Below are 15,448 nucleotides of genomic sequence, written 5' to 3'. Positions count from 1 at the left end.
TGCTCTTTAACAGTTACCACGTTCTAATCACATGTATAGAGTTTAGCCTATAATTTAATCTAAATGGACGACCTTTGTTATATGAATTATCTATAATACAGCAGTCAGATGATGTGTCCTACACATGATGAGAGATAACAATAGTGGCTTTAACACTTTTTTTTAATTTTTATTATTTATTTTACCTTTATTTAACCAGGCAAGTCAGTTAAGAACAAATTCTTATTTTCAATGACGGCCTGGGAACAGTGGGTTAACTGCCTGTTCAGGGGCAGAACGACAGATTTGTACCTTGTCAGCTCGGGGGTTTGAACTCACAACCTTCCGGTTACTAGTCCAACGCTCTAACCACTAGGCTACCCTGCCGCCCCACTAAGCCTCGAGGCAGTCATTTTGACTTCATATGAATTACATTTAAATGTTTCTTCCATTTTTAAACTAATGCCTAAATAAGTATATTTATCGCATACATTTGTGTTTAGAATTTCGATTTCAGAAACAGAATTTGTGTTATATCCGGTTTTAAAAGGACATGTATTTCTTTCTTCCACTCATTCAACGCCAGTCATTCGCCAGCAGTCAGCCTGCTTAGGTGATGATGATCTAAACTACACCTAAACTATATTGAAAATAATTTCACAAATACAATAACAGATTTAGCCTAAAAACAATATTAAATTGACAATAGTCTGATGGATAAACATATTGTCAATTGTCAAATTGATTATGAAGAGACAGTGCAGTTTATGCAGTTCAGTTGGAATTGACACAGAGGCAGGGAAACAGAGCACCAGAAAATGACTTTTTCAAATCCTCTGAGGCTCCTACAGAGTTGTATGCAGGTAAAACCTTCTGACTTCTATATAGTATTAGAAAGAGTCGATTCTGAGGTTTCCAAAGCGCTTACCTTTGCCGAATAACTCTAAAAATTGAAGAGATTAGCTCTATTTCAAAATATCACCTTTTCCAAGAATAACTGTCCAATGTGCAACACTGATATCCTACACTAACATAAACCAATGAAAATGATCTTTGATTTGTTTGATTGGGTAACATATTCTAATGTTACCCAAGCCTTCATAACACACAACCAAATGATTATTTTTGCAATAGTATATGAAATATATTTATAAGACAGTTTTATTTTGCAGTCAGAATAACTGCTCATTGGCTCAAAGCGGGATCCCTCACGGCCTTTATAGTGTTAATAAGCAAAAACGACTTTGAATGGCCAGGTCCTAGTCATCAAGCCACTATTGTCCAGTTATGGAATGAGGAGGGAATTGGAATCTAATTAATTACTGATTAATAACGTAGTCAATCTATATCCATAGCCTATGGGTTTGCAATAGGCCTATGGCATTTTATTAAATCCAAAGGTTTATGATAGGCCAACTCCATGGTCATTGTCAAGGCAGGCTAGATGAATTTGGGAGTTATTGAGTTGTAGAGACAAACCATCACTTTTTTTTCTGACTGGCACACAAAGGGCAGTGGCCCGTGCAATGCATGCGTCGCACGTGGGGGATAATCTGTTCCCCCGCGCACTTGTTAAAGCCTCTTCTATGGCAGATCAAACCGCGCGTTTCTTACCAACCATCTGTTACCAGCACCTCACCACCACGTGCACACGCACACTTCCCTCCGCCGGGATGGACCGCGAGTGGCGAAGTCGCCGAGAGGCATTGCGCGTCACCAAAGGGGTGCGGATGAGGCCGGTGGTGGCTAGGCAACTCAGACTATTCGGTAGGCCTATTTAAGGGATTGCTTTTTTTGTTTGAGTTGCAAGTGGAAGATGATGCTCATTCTTAATAGCACTGTTATGGGATGGTGACAGCCGAAGGAGGTTGCAGGATTTACCAAAATCATTATCCAACAAGTAGGTCTATATTGCGCAATTTAGATTTTGCATTGTTGTGCCGCAATTTAAAACAATTGATTTACTCACAGTCTATACCAAATAGTATAGCCTGACATTTTACACACCTAAAACCTCCACAATACCCTGTTGTAACTATAGTTTTCAAACAATCATGCATATTTTTTATGTACATTTATTTAGTCAAAAGAATATCCTCATAAGATATGATACCCAGTTCAAGACAGTTTAAAATGTGATATTTCATACACGCATCATGTCTGTCTGTTCCATTTCAGTTGTCGAGTGGGCCTACACACGCTCTGCCACTAGAGGATAGCATTGACTTTGGTATGAAATACCTTTAAACGTTACAGTAATGCTTGAACGCTATATCAATTATTTGATGAAATGGACAATCTTCCATATGGAGTAGGCATGTTAAATATGTGTCATTTAGTGAGAACAATAAAATGATGACAGCCACTTTAGTACATGAGGCATTCCAAAAATGTGACAGGACAGTAGGGCTGCTTCTAATGCAATATCCATTGAATGCGATGCTTTTGTTACATTGTCATGAAGATACCCTGATCATATTATAGTTGATAATACAATTCAATTTATGGAAACTTAAAACGTTCATGCCTTGCTGAGTCGCCTTCAGTTTGGGACTTTGGAGACATGGGCCGAACTGGGACCATATGAGGCCCGTATACCCCCATTTGCTTCTGGACCCCATGAATACAAAGGCTTGGTTGACGGACAGAATGATCATGAGCGTACTCGCTTTTATCAATGCATTGCTTATCAATGAATGTCAATGGTTTCATCTCATGTAGGCTGCTCTAAGTGTTTTAATAAAGTGCATAAACGTTTTCAGTTTTCAGTCAAGTGGAAACAGTTTTGACATTATGCACTAACATTACAAGAACAACACAAATTGAGCTGTGAAAAACCGATATCATTTTAACTTGTCTTTTAAATGAATACGACTTCTGTGCAGTATGTTACACTGAATTCCCTTGTAATCAGTAAGACATTCTGTCTCTCGTGCACACTGAACATTGAGTTATGTTTCATTATATGTTAAATAGCATAATTCTTAAGAAAAACACACAATTAACCGAAAGAAAAGGGGTTAGCACATGCATAGGTTAATTGGTTTGAAAGTCAAATAGTTGTCAGACAAGCATTTTTGGCTCCAGGCTTAAACAGGTTTTTATCTTTAACTATACAGTATGCCTATTGGCTCCTGTTGGGATTTGTGTATTGGACACTTATATTTCACATGTAAAAACACCCTTAATAGAAGATATTAACTATATTCCCATTTTTAAACAATGAAAACAATTAGTCTCGACAATAAAAATAAAAAACCTATTCGGAAATATCATTACATCTATCATGAATTGGTCTCCCGAGTGGCGCAGTGGTCTAAGGCACTGCATCTCAGTGTTAGAGGCGGCACTACAGACCCTGGTTCGATTCCATGCTGTATCACAACCGGCCGTGATTGGGGGTCCCATAGGGCCGGACACAATCTGCCCTGCGTCGTCCGTGTTAGGGTTTGACCGGGGTAGGCCGTCATTGTAAATAAGAATGTGTTCTTAACTGACTTGCCTAGTTAAATATAGATTTAAAACTTGTTTCAGAATTGTACAAATGGTGGCTTCATCATTGTGTAAACACACTGGTAACAATAACTATGTGTTGTGTATTTCAGCTATGAAAGACCGAGGGGTTAAAATATGGGGTGGGTAGTCTACTTCGACATTCTATTTATAATTGGCTGAACAAATTTCGTAACTGCACTAAAGGTCATTGTTGGTTTGAAAATAATCTGAAGATTTTTTGGACATGCGCAGATGTGAGATGCCATATTGGAACGAGCTCTGTGCTGTGCAGTTGGAAGACGTCGCTCGCTGGCTTCCACCGAACGAAAGAGGCTCGCAAATTTGATTCGAAAAAAACATAATTAAGGTAAGACAGGTGACAGGTTGACGCTTCTTTAAATATTTATGTAGGTTACTAATCCAGAGCCGTCGTTTTCTCGACGAAATATCTACCGTGAATGGTTTTTCCTGGCTAAAACCTTTAACCATTCCTACCCGAGGCTGTTTCTCTAGAAACAGAAATACTGGCGTATTCAGGAGCCAAGTTGTTCAAAGTGTTTTTACGTGCGTAATTATAGCTTTCACATGCGGCGAGAACGTCGCTTCGTGGCACTTTAAATTTAGTTAGTATGATTGTTTTTCTTTATTTAATGTAAACCTTGATGCAAAATAAATTGGTTACATAAACATTTATTTTAATGCTTGCCGTGCATAGGAAAAACACATTTCAATAAGCCTGATAAATGAATTTCCATCTAACGGTCTGCTTTCTACTGAAAACGATAAAATTGTGAAATGCTCATAAGTTCACACCACTGACTTCGTTTTAAATGTTCATATTTACAGTTTAAACGTGTAGGTGTGTCATGCTTTTTCCACACATAGGTGCGCAAAGGCATCGGAAAATACCGGACATTGCCAATATGTCAAACCACTTTCAACATGGCGGGTTTTGGTGTGTAAAAAACTGCATGTAAAATCTTTGAATGAGGAAAAAAATTAATTACTGCAGTTAACCGTCCAGTTTTAGTTTCTTTTGATGCACATTAACAAGCTCTAATGAATTAAATTAGAAGTGGACGCTTAGCAATAACGTTAGAGTTTTTTTCCGCTGCAATACTTTGTGAGCAAAGTACATTAGCGAAGTGCGAAATACAAATGACTGACTGTGTAACGCACCGAGAGGACTTCGACGACACCCGTATCCCACGAATGCACAGTACGCATAGCTACATTTCCTGTTTCACTTCATCAGCATTAGCAGTTACAATCTCTTTTTTTTTTATCGTTATTTAGTAGACATAGAATAATGGTCTGATGAACGGTTCCATTTGTCTTTTTAATCATCCATCAAGGTTTTAACATCCAATCTTGATGATTGTACATTTGCACGAGGTAATTCTCCCAATCCGACGTTATGCCAAATTTCTATGATGAAGTTTCTACTTGGGTTAAACCGCGCATATTTCCATTTAATTTTTTTATTTTTTTATTGCGGGCGGTCAGAAAAAGCGGAGTTTAGCTGCACATTATTCTGATGATCCCTCTTCGGAATTACATTCGGCTCCATAATGAATATAAAAATAAGCCACGCTTCCGAATGAACAGTGATGTGCATGTGCGCACTCATGCATATTCAGGCGGCGTATTGCCATAAAACCCTAAAACATACGGTAGTTCCGCGGCTGTCACATGTGAGATCGTTTTGCCTTGGTACTGGTGTAGCCTAGATGGAATGGAAGTAAGCAACATCACAGAGAAGATCTCGCCTCTTTACAGTAAAACCCTATGAAGTGTCCAGGGATCTGGTATAGGGGTAAAGATGATCAAGGATGCATGGTTATTGATGGTTTTATTCATGTACTCCTCAGCGCCGTTCATAATCGATCTTTTGGTAGCAGATGCCATTGTATGTAAATGTCCCTGGTAAGGTTCTAATGGAAGAACAGATGAAACATTGATGGATTGGCACTGCTCTGTGAGTGAAGACAGATAATTGTATTAGCCAATAACAACTTACATTACTAACACATCTTTCACAGTGATTTACATAACACAATGATATGGAAAACGGATGTATTAAGTCATTAGGTCAAGGCTGTGACTTGACATCGTCAGTTCAGAAGTGTCTGCTGTAGTTTTAGGTGAAATAATGGCAAAGGGTAACCACATCCCCGGGATAATTGCTCATGGGAAGTGTCTGGCTGACTAGATTAATTGCAATGTAAAGAAAGCCAAATTTCGTTTTCTCCACTAAGAGTCTTCAGTGAGGTGTGTGGATGAATGATTCACAGGAGTTTAAAAAATATATATATTCTTCTTTTGACCCGATCATGAGCGACTCAATGTCTGGAGGAGAGATAATGAGAATCACGTGGCACAAGAGTCAACATAACAGACACAACGTGCAGAAAGGCTGTCTAATGATTGGCCTACATCGGATGTTTTTTCTTCAAAGAAGATAAAGACATCTTATTAAACAACACGACATTTGGAATAAGATCAAACAACATCCATTTTCATCTATTTTCGATTATTTTTTAGTTTATGGAAAAAGTAATCACATAGACCTTATGGTGTGATGTTACTCAAACAATGGCTTGATGCTGGAGAAGTTTCCTGAAGACTGCTGCTGTAGGCAGTAGGCTGCCCATTGGTATGTTTTCTCATTACCTCTGTGCATTGTGGCCTGTCTGTCTGTCTGTCTGCCCGGGGCAGTTGTTTGCACTTCAGTCTTTTAAATATCTCAGTCAGCTGATCTCACACAGCATCACAGGCTGTTTAAGGAACACACCAGGCTAGATGAGCCATAGAGACAAGACACGATATTCTACTGATATATTATACTAATACATCATAGATACTGACAAATCATGAAATCTCACTTTGGATGTAATATTGTAGATTACATAGTGAGTGATAAAACAGAAGTGTAGAAATCGTTGAGAGATCATTACTCTTAACAGGATAAATTGTGTCAAATTTTGATACCTACAAACAAAAACATGACGGGAGATGAGGAAGGACACACCCAGCCCAAATAGTGTTAGTTAATCTGTTAATTCCCCATTAAATCTTTCTATTGCCCTGGTTGGGGTTTTAGAGAAAGGCAGCTAAGGGACGGCGTGTGGTGCCTACTGGACTCATCAGAGCTAACCCATTACACCGCCCCCCCCACCATCTCAATCTGACGAGGTTTTAACCAGGAAAAACCTGCGTCTCAGATTAACACACAGATCAACCTAATCCCCAGGATCCAATCTGGGCTGCTCACTGGGATACTGGGGACGAGTATGGACCAATATGTTTCAATTTAGTGGTTTAGTTAGGCTGCTTTTGTTTTTTGTTTTTAAACAACAATTAGTGAACAAAATATATCAGAATTGGACTGCCTGTTTAAACGCAGCCTTAGATCCTCCTGGCTTAATGCTATAATAGTGAACCTTTTCGATTTAAATCAGTGAGAACATTTCTGGGATAAGTGACCCTCTGTCTGTGAGATACGTTGCCCGGATCTCTTTATCCTGTAAACCTACATGTACATCTGTGATTTTCTCTGATTGTGTCCGAGACATTGTGGTTTATACTACATTTGAGTTATTTAATGGACCCTGTGGACTGTGATCTCTGATAGTTTCTGGACTGAAGTCAGTAGATGGATCATATGTTTGCGTTCCGGAGAATGTGGACTATCAGACAGAGTGGAGAGGGACAGGGGGCAGCGTCATGTGAGTCCAATTAGACCAGCTTGTTGTTTACGCTATGGATATATGTGTGTTTGGATCCCTGCGTGACAGAGAACACATTCAGAAGGATTACATGTTGTGAAAGGACACAGCTATGCAATTAAGCATCGAGGTGATTTAAATGCATTTCCAATGATGTTCCTCATGCTATAAAAACGCATGATGACAAGCACAGAGCATTGCCTATTGCTCTTTTGAATGGGGATTTGAATGCTTAGGCAAATTTGCGAAGTCTGCAGAGAGTTGTTTTTGTGTATTAGTTTGATTGAAGGGAATTGGTATGAATCTGCTCTATGAATCAGTGTTAATTGAGCATTTGATGGAAGTGCGTGCAGTTCGAGTGAGTCATTGCGGAGGCTGAGCGAAATGGCAGTCATCCCAAAATATCACAATTGTGACCATGTGATCTGGCAAAGAGACAGAGTGGAAAAACAATAGGAAAAACATTTTGTTTGTTTTTCTCTAAGATCTTTGAGATAAAACACAATTCTGAGTAAATTATGACTAAGCGTTATGATTCCTGTATGAGCGATTTAAGTCATTTGAAATACCTCTTCTTTCGTAATGGTTTATGTAACGCTGATCTTTGTGGCGTGTGTCGGTCCTGTTCATCTACCTTATTTCAACTGTGATTGGTTATCTCTTGTGGCTGAAGAGCTGTGCTGAGGTATGCAAATCCACGACAGCAGAAACTGCACATTGCTCTCGCAGACTGTACCAAGCAGAGACATCGAAATACACTGTGCTGAGCAGGTATTCTATGCTGTACATATACCATTAGTAGAACAGAGGCCATTCCTTCTGTGCAGTGCTTCTGTGCAGTGGGCTGTTGTGTAGGCAAAACCGCTCGTTCTCTCACAGAGTATTCGTGACCATTAAAGTTCAATCAGGAGAAACGACATCTCTGCCTTTAGATTTTGTGGCATAGAGAAAGTTAAGATATCAGACAGGGGAGGAGATAAAAAATAATACTCTGAGCAAAAGAGAATGTTTTGGGATTGTCACCCCCCCAGACATTATTTCCTAAGTTCTTAATGATGAAATGCCTAATGTATGCTATGTTGTAAATGTGAACATGAATTAATGCCCCCATTTCAGATTACTCTGATGTTTTTCATGCTGTACCCAATGATTTATGAAAACTTGCTTGGTGAGTCCTCATTGTGGTTTGTGGTACACACTTTATTCTAATATTTATGAAATGCATTGTTATATTTGGTAACACTTACTTATTTTCCCTCGACTCCAACCCCATTTGATGCATGGGACGGATGTGGGTGGAGCTCTGTCTACATAAGGGTGCTAATACATTTTCAAAAGCTCTGACGAAGGCCTTGAGGCAGACACGTAAAGCTCATTAAAGAGCGGTGACGCTATCAAGAGCAGTGTGCGGGTTTCTTCTTTTTCCTCATCTGTATGGTCTGAAATAATTGCCCCGTATTGTCTTTCGTTACAGTTTAGATGGACATGGTATGGATTTTAATGCTCCATTCCTACTTAACTCCTCCTTTGTGTGACACAGTGGAGGAATGAGGGAGATGCAGTGAAGACTGGGGAGTCTGAAGACAGACGGACAAAGGGTAAAAGGGTAAAGGTTACCAGGAAGAGAGCAGGATGCAGTCCCGCCCACAGGACAGGCCGTTGGCCCTCTCCGCGGGGAAATCCCACAGCCCGACCAATGGGAGAGAAGAACGGGTGTACTCAGGTGAGGGATTTTACCTACACTTTTTACTCTTCGATCCCTTCCTCATTTTTTGTCTGCCATTGTTTGATGACACGTGAAGCGCACAACCGTTTATCTCCATTGTATCACAATCACAACAAGGGGTTGTGGTTTCAAAATGCTCAGTGATTGCATTGAAAAGCAGCCATTTTCCAATTTTTCCCATTCCTTTTGACATGCCACACCATTATTGACCTTTATCGAGGTCTCAGAATGCTTGTAGTGCAGGGCTATTCTTTTGTTTTGATTGTTCAGCAGGAATCTGCAGCAGCCCCTGTGTCAAACTGTGAGAGAATCTGGTCCAGTTTACCTGGTCAGTGGTGTGGGGATGTATGAGCTGGCTCTAGAGTCATAGTTAGTCTCTCTGTCATTGTTTTCCTGTGTTCACTTCCTTGTTCTGTAATGTTCAGCCCGACAAGGTGCTTCTTATCAGATGAACAGACTGGAAAAGTGGAACTCAGATTAAAAGAAATAGAAAACAGGAATGTTTTGTCGGGCGGACAGGAAAGAGGAAATGCAACTCACCTAGGAACATTTTCTCAACACTACGGTTGATCTAACAACATCTTAATTATAAACATATTTTTAAGGAAAAAGTGCTTTTCTGACTCCCAAATACAAGATTGCTTTTTGTTAAAAGCAGCGTTCGTAACGTGACCCCTTTGAATCAGGTGGAGATGGATAGTGGAAGGTATGATGTTATAGCCTTTGTAAAGGTCTGGGGATGTGGAGTGTGAACACACAAACACACACTACTATGTGTAAAGGAGAAGTGCAAGCCTAGCAGATTATTTTCAGAAAACCCCCGACTGCAACAACTGGTAGTTTCTTCCCTCTCATTAGTGCAGGTTAAGTCCCACACACAAAGTCCCATGAGACACAGCCTAGAGGGGAGAAACCACACACACACACACACACACACACACACACACAGAAGACACACACACACACACACACACACAGAAGACACATTATACCTTGTCCAAGTAACAGTCTCCCACCGGCAAATTAAACAGTTCTCACCTTGAGGAGAAATATTAGTTGAATGATGTAGGACCTGGAACACACACACACATAAAACTCACTAAAGATCAGATACATTTTCAAGTGACCTCATTTGGATGGTTGAAAAGAGACTGAATTGCATTTCAGCCGGTTCCTGCTGTGTTCTGTATAAAGTTCCTTCCCCGTAGATTTAGAGAAATGACATTGGTGTGTGTGATCAGATCTCACCCTGCTTGTCTCATTAAATCTGTATGTTATGCTTATTACGACGTGTCTGTTTACACAGTGACTTTGATCGTTGCAGAATGAAGGCGTACACATTTTTTACCCCACTCCACACTAACTGTATTCCACTTGACTCTTTCGCTTGGGACTGAGGAAACATTCTGTTTTACTTACAACATTATTCTTGTTTCATTGCTTTTTCTCCACTCCACTGCATTGCATTTTATTTTAATTTGATTTAACCTTCATTTTGACAGGGAGTCGATGCTAAGACCAAGGTCTCTTTTCTAGATGAGCCCTGTTTAGCACAGGAATACTCATAAAAATACACTATACACATTAAACTACATATCCAAGAAATTAGAGTTCAACAATCACAATAATGGATTTATTTTAACTGCAGATAATATTGTTATAAAGGCCACTTCCTTAGTAGGTGACGTCAGAGATCACCATGTCAGAGAAGTGGGTGCTCGGGACGATGGACGAGTTTCCCACTAGTAATTAACAGTTGGAGGGCTGTTCAAGTGGATTGTTTCCAGTCATATGTGATATGTTCCCACTTCCCACTTGGTTACGAACGCACCATGACACTGCCTCTTTAAGTGCCAGATGCACAGTTGTGACTCTGATGAAGAGGGCTTGTCTGTAGCATGGGACATCAACCATTCCGGGTTGATGTAATGGTCTGTACCTGTTAAGTGCCTTCACAGTGTGCACTGGCCAATTCATTGACAGCTTTGGCTTGCATATATAGAGCAGATACTGTTTGCTGAAATTAATGCAAGAGGGACGTTTTGTAACGTGGCTCTAGCTCTTTCACGAGGTGCAGAAACCCTCTGTTCTCAACCACCGAGAATGGGTGCATACCTGCGGCTCTAAACCAAAGACTAAATAATTATAAACATAGTCCACCTATCACTCCTGTAATTTCTTTGGCCCAGTGAGGTGAGATGATGTTATGTTTCTTTGCTCTTCTGTCTTGCTCCGGTATACTGGGGTGATGTCAGCGTATGTGTCAACATATTTGAGGTGTTGGCAGATGTGTAGGCCATTCTCGTTGAGCAGTGGCGACATACTGTTAATGCTTTATCCACAACTCTCTGTCCATCTGTGTTGTAATCTACGAGGAAGCCAAAATGTTCCCAAACTGGAGATTTAAACAATGATGGAAGAGATCCCCCATTTCTGGTTTATCGACCCCCACCACTCACCATCGTACAGAACTAGCTCCCAGCTGCGCCTCACCAAAGGACAGTTTGAAATGAGCCAATTAAGATTTTAATTTGGATTACAACGTGCGCATAGGCTCAAGTTGTTTGAACGGAATAGACTGAAAAAAGATTCCAGCGCAGATTTAGCGAAGAGACGTAGGCCTGTACATTTCACACGTATTGATTTAGCACATCCAGGGCAACTTACATACATTTGAGTGCATACATGCTCATACTTTTTTCACCCATACTGGTCCACTGCAGGAATCGAACCCACAATCCTGGTGTTGCAAGGCCCATGTTCTCCCATGTTCTACCAACTGAGCCACACAGGACCTCTGAAAGCCTAAAGGGCTAGTGTTTATTTCAACATTTTATGTGTTCATTCGGGTTCAGTGTGAACCGAACTTTGATACAGAATGCAGGGATGTGTATTGAATCTATCGCCTGCAATAAATAATAACTGTGTCCAAGGGCTTCAATACAGTGGCAGCCGCATTCATATAGACAATATCACCCTAGTCTATAACCGGTATGAATGTCGACTGAATTATTTTGTTTCTGTTAGTTAATGAAATTAAACATGTCATTATTGAGTGTGATGGTTGTTTTTATGGTGATCTTTAATGTTTTGTGACTGGGTTGGTGGCAGTCAAAATGTTTGACGGCACTTTCTTCCTATCAGACGCAGACTCCATGGAGGAAGAGGCCGACTTTAATTGGGAGGAGTACCTAGAGGAGACGGGGGCGACCGCTGCACCCCACACCGCTTTCAAACATGTGAGTGAGAAACACACGTTTACATTTCCATAACCCCCACAACATCTTGTAAACACTGTTGTTGAATGAGTGGCAATCACGCAAATCCCTTTAAACGTGTGTTTGAGTGAGAATGTACTTTAGCTAATGATGTTAAACACAGTGTAGTTAGGCTCACAGGCTCAGTCATGACTTACTTGCTGAAGACCACACTCAAACACAGTCACTTATTCAGAGTCACTGCTGTTGACTGAGACTCAAATACCAGAGATGACATACCCTGCATCGTCATTGTTGCATCTGTGCATTCGGAAAGTATTCAGACCCCTTGACTTGTTCCACATTTTGTTACTTTACAGCCTTATTCTAAAATGGATTAAATCGTTTTTTTCTCTCATCAATCTATACCCCATAATGACAAAGAAAAAACGGAAATACCACATTTACATAAGTATTCAGACCCTTTACTCAGTACTTTGTTAAAGCACCTTTGGCAGCGATTACAGCCTCAAGTCTTCATGGATATGACGCTACAAGCTTGGCACACCTGTATTTGGGGAGTTTCTCCCATTCCCCACAGATCCGCTCAAGCTCTGTCAGGTTGGATGGGGAGCGTCACTGCACAGCTATTTTCCGGTCTCTACAGAGAGGTTCGATCTGGTTCAAGTGCTGCTCTGGCTGGGCCACTCAAGGACTTTCAGAGACTTGTCCCGAAGCCACTCCTGCATTGTTTTGGCTGTGTGGTTAGGGTCATTGTCCTGTTGGAAGGAGAACCTTCGCCCCAGTCTGAGGTCCTGAGTGCTCTGCAGCAAGTTTAAATCAAGGATCTCTCTGTACTTTGCTCTGTTCATCTTTCCCTTCATCCTGACTAGTCTCCCAGTCCCTGCCGCTGAAAAACATCCCCACAGCATGATGCTGCCACCACCATGCTTCACCGAGGGATGCTGCCAGGTTTCCTCTAGACGTGACGCATTCAGGCCAAAGAGTTCAATCTTGGTTTCATCAGACCAGAGAATCTTGTTTCTCATGGTCTGAATGTCCTCTAGGTGCCTTTTGGCAAACTCCAAGTGGGCTGTGGTGCCTTTTACTGAGGAGTGGCTTCCGTCCGGCCACTGTACCACAAAGGCCTGATTAGTGGAGTGCTGCAGAGATGATTGTCCTTCTGGAAGGTTCTTCCATCTCCACAGAGGAACTCTGGAGCTCTGTCGGAGTGACCATCGGGTTCTTGGTCACCTCTCTGACCAAGGCCCTTCTCACCCAATTGCTCAGTTTGGCCAGCTCTAGGAAGAGTCTTGGTGGTTCCAAACTTCTTTCATTTAAGAAGGATGGAGGCCACTGTGTTTTGGGGACCCTCAATGCTGCAGACATTTTTCGGTACCCTTCCCCAGATCTGTGCCTCGACACAATCCTGTGTCGGAGTTCTACGGAAAATTCCTTCTACCTCATGGCTTGTTTCTTTTGCTCTGACATGCACTGTCAACTGTGGACAGTCGTGTGCCTTTCCAAATTATGTCCACTCAATTGAATTTAACACAGATGGCTTCCAATCAAGTTGTAGAAACATCTCAAGGATGATCAATGGAAACAGGATGCACCTGAGCTCAATTTCGAGTCTCATAGCAAAGGGTCTGAATACTTATGAAAATAAGGTATTTATGTTTTTTTTTATTTTTAATATATTTGCAACAATATCTAAAAACATGTTTTCGCTCTGTCATTATGGGGTGTGTAGATTGATGAGGATTTTTATTTATTTGATCCATTTTAGAATAAGGCTGTAACCTAACATAATGTGGAAAAAGGGAAGGGGTCTGAATACTTTCGCCAATGTGCTGTACACAGTGTATGTCTATTTTGGCGTCATACACATGTACATTCCTGTGTGACATTTAGCATTGATTCCATTTAATCCAACCCACACCAAACCAGCCAGCCTGAACACAACCCACACAATTACTCAGAGATTATGACTCAGGCTCCATGGAAGTTGGAAAAAGATGGAAAAAGGCATGTATATCTTATATCCGTCAAACTCAACTCTGGACCTCAAAGCCAGTGCCACTGCCATTTTTCATTGTTCCCCTCTAAGGGACTGATTTAGACCTGGGACACCAGGTGGGTGCAATTACTGATCAGGTAGAACAGAAAACTAGAAGGCTCCGGCCCTCGTAGGGTAAGAGTTGAATAGCCCTCCCTGCCTTATATGTTACAGTACTCCCCAGTCTTGCCTGGTGTAGTGTTAGACTGCCAGTAGTAGTAGTGAGAACAGATGTCTATCAGGCTTATCTTCAGGAGGCCCTCAACACAGCTGCAGGGGACGATGGGAAAAGGGAATGCATAAGTAGTCCTACATAATGTAGCGGAAAGAAAGAAGCGTACAGTATAGAAGTAGACCTTCAGTGTGTTTAATGACGTTGACTGATTTCATAGATGCCAGTTTAAGCGGGCTCAAGCTCTGTGTGTGAAGTCCATGAGGGGTGCGCTGATGTGATTGCCCGTTTTTTATTTTGTGATTGCCCGGGATTGCCCGGAATGGGAGTGTTTGAATATTTGAATGGGAGTGTTGTTGGTAAGTGGACTGAGTCACAGGAAAAGAGCATGATTTCCCCTGAAAATGTGAAATGGTGAAATATCTCTCATGCTCTCAACAGACCTAGTGCCAATTGAAAAAGTGATTCATTGTGGGGTCTTTCTGTCTCGCTCTCTGTCTCGCTCTCAGTCTTCTGTCTTTGTCTCTGTCTCTCTCGCTCTGCCTCTCTTACATAAGCCATCCAGTGTGATACAGCATATTTGCTTTGTTTTTATCAGGAAGTCATGAAGCCATTTGCATTGTTTTTAGTTCTAAGATGTTGGCTTTTTTCCAGTAACACAGGCAGTGTGTGTGCGTTTGTGTGTTGTGTTTTTATATAATTGGTTTTTAGATATGTGTGAGTGGGAGCCTGTGGCTATGGTTGAAACACATTACATTATCTATTTCCTGGTACTAGCCCATAGATATGTTCTCTCTCTCTCGTCCTCATGTTCTCTCTCTCTCTCTCGTCCTCATGTTCTCTCTGTGAGTCACTGTCCATAAGTGGTTGAAAGATCAGTGGAACTTTAAAGAACCCTTGACTCTTGTGAACAAACAGATTCATAAACAAATAGTGTGGATGGGGAGTTTTTAGAAATGACCTGTTCATTACCTGTGGCCCACCTGTGTTTTACTCTGTCAATCATGGCTCAGCAAGCCAGTCAGACTTCCCTCATTTTGCATGTAGACCTGTGGTGTCATCCACTTTAGAACGTCAATGTATAGATGTGCT

At 41.1% G+C, this 15,448-nt stretch overlaps 1 protein-coding gene across 5 annotated transcripts in view; it reads left to right on the top strand.

Moving 5' to 3' along the window:
- The first annotated feature begins 3,741 nt into the window (after positions 1-3,741).
- Positions 3,742-15,448, top strand: part of LOC110490351 (scm-like with four MBT domains protein 2) — a 105,761-nt gene continuing 94,054 nt past the window's right edge. For all 5 annotated transcript variants that reach the window (XM_036944690.1, XM_036944687.1, XM_036944689.1 and 2 more), the window contains exons 1-3: positions 3,742-3,841; positions 8,743-8,925; positions 12,073-12,167. In XM_036944690.1, coding sequence (XP_036800585.1) covers positions 8,835-8,925; positions 12,073-12,167 — 186 coding nt within the window. In that variant the 5' untranslated portion in view covers positions 3,742-3,841; positions 8,743-8,834. The remainder of the gene's footprint in view (positions 3,842-8,742; positions 8,926-12,072; positions 12,168-15,448) is intronic.

The sequence above is a fragment of the Oncorhynchus mykiss genome, chromosome 15 (assembly GCF_013265735.2).
Source record: "Oncorhynchus mykiss isolate Arlee chromosome 15, USDA_OmykA_1.1, whole genome shotgun sequence".
NCBI lineage: Eukaryota > Metazoa > Chordata > Actinopteri > Salmoniformes > Salmonidae > Oncorhynchus > Oncorhynchus mykiss.
The sequence above is the reverse complement of the archived record's forward strand: the minus strand, read 5'-3'. Positions and strand labels throughout refer to the sequence as shown.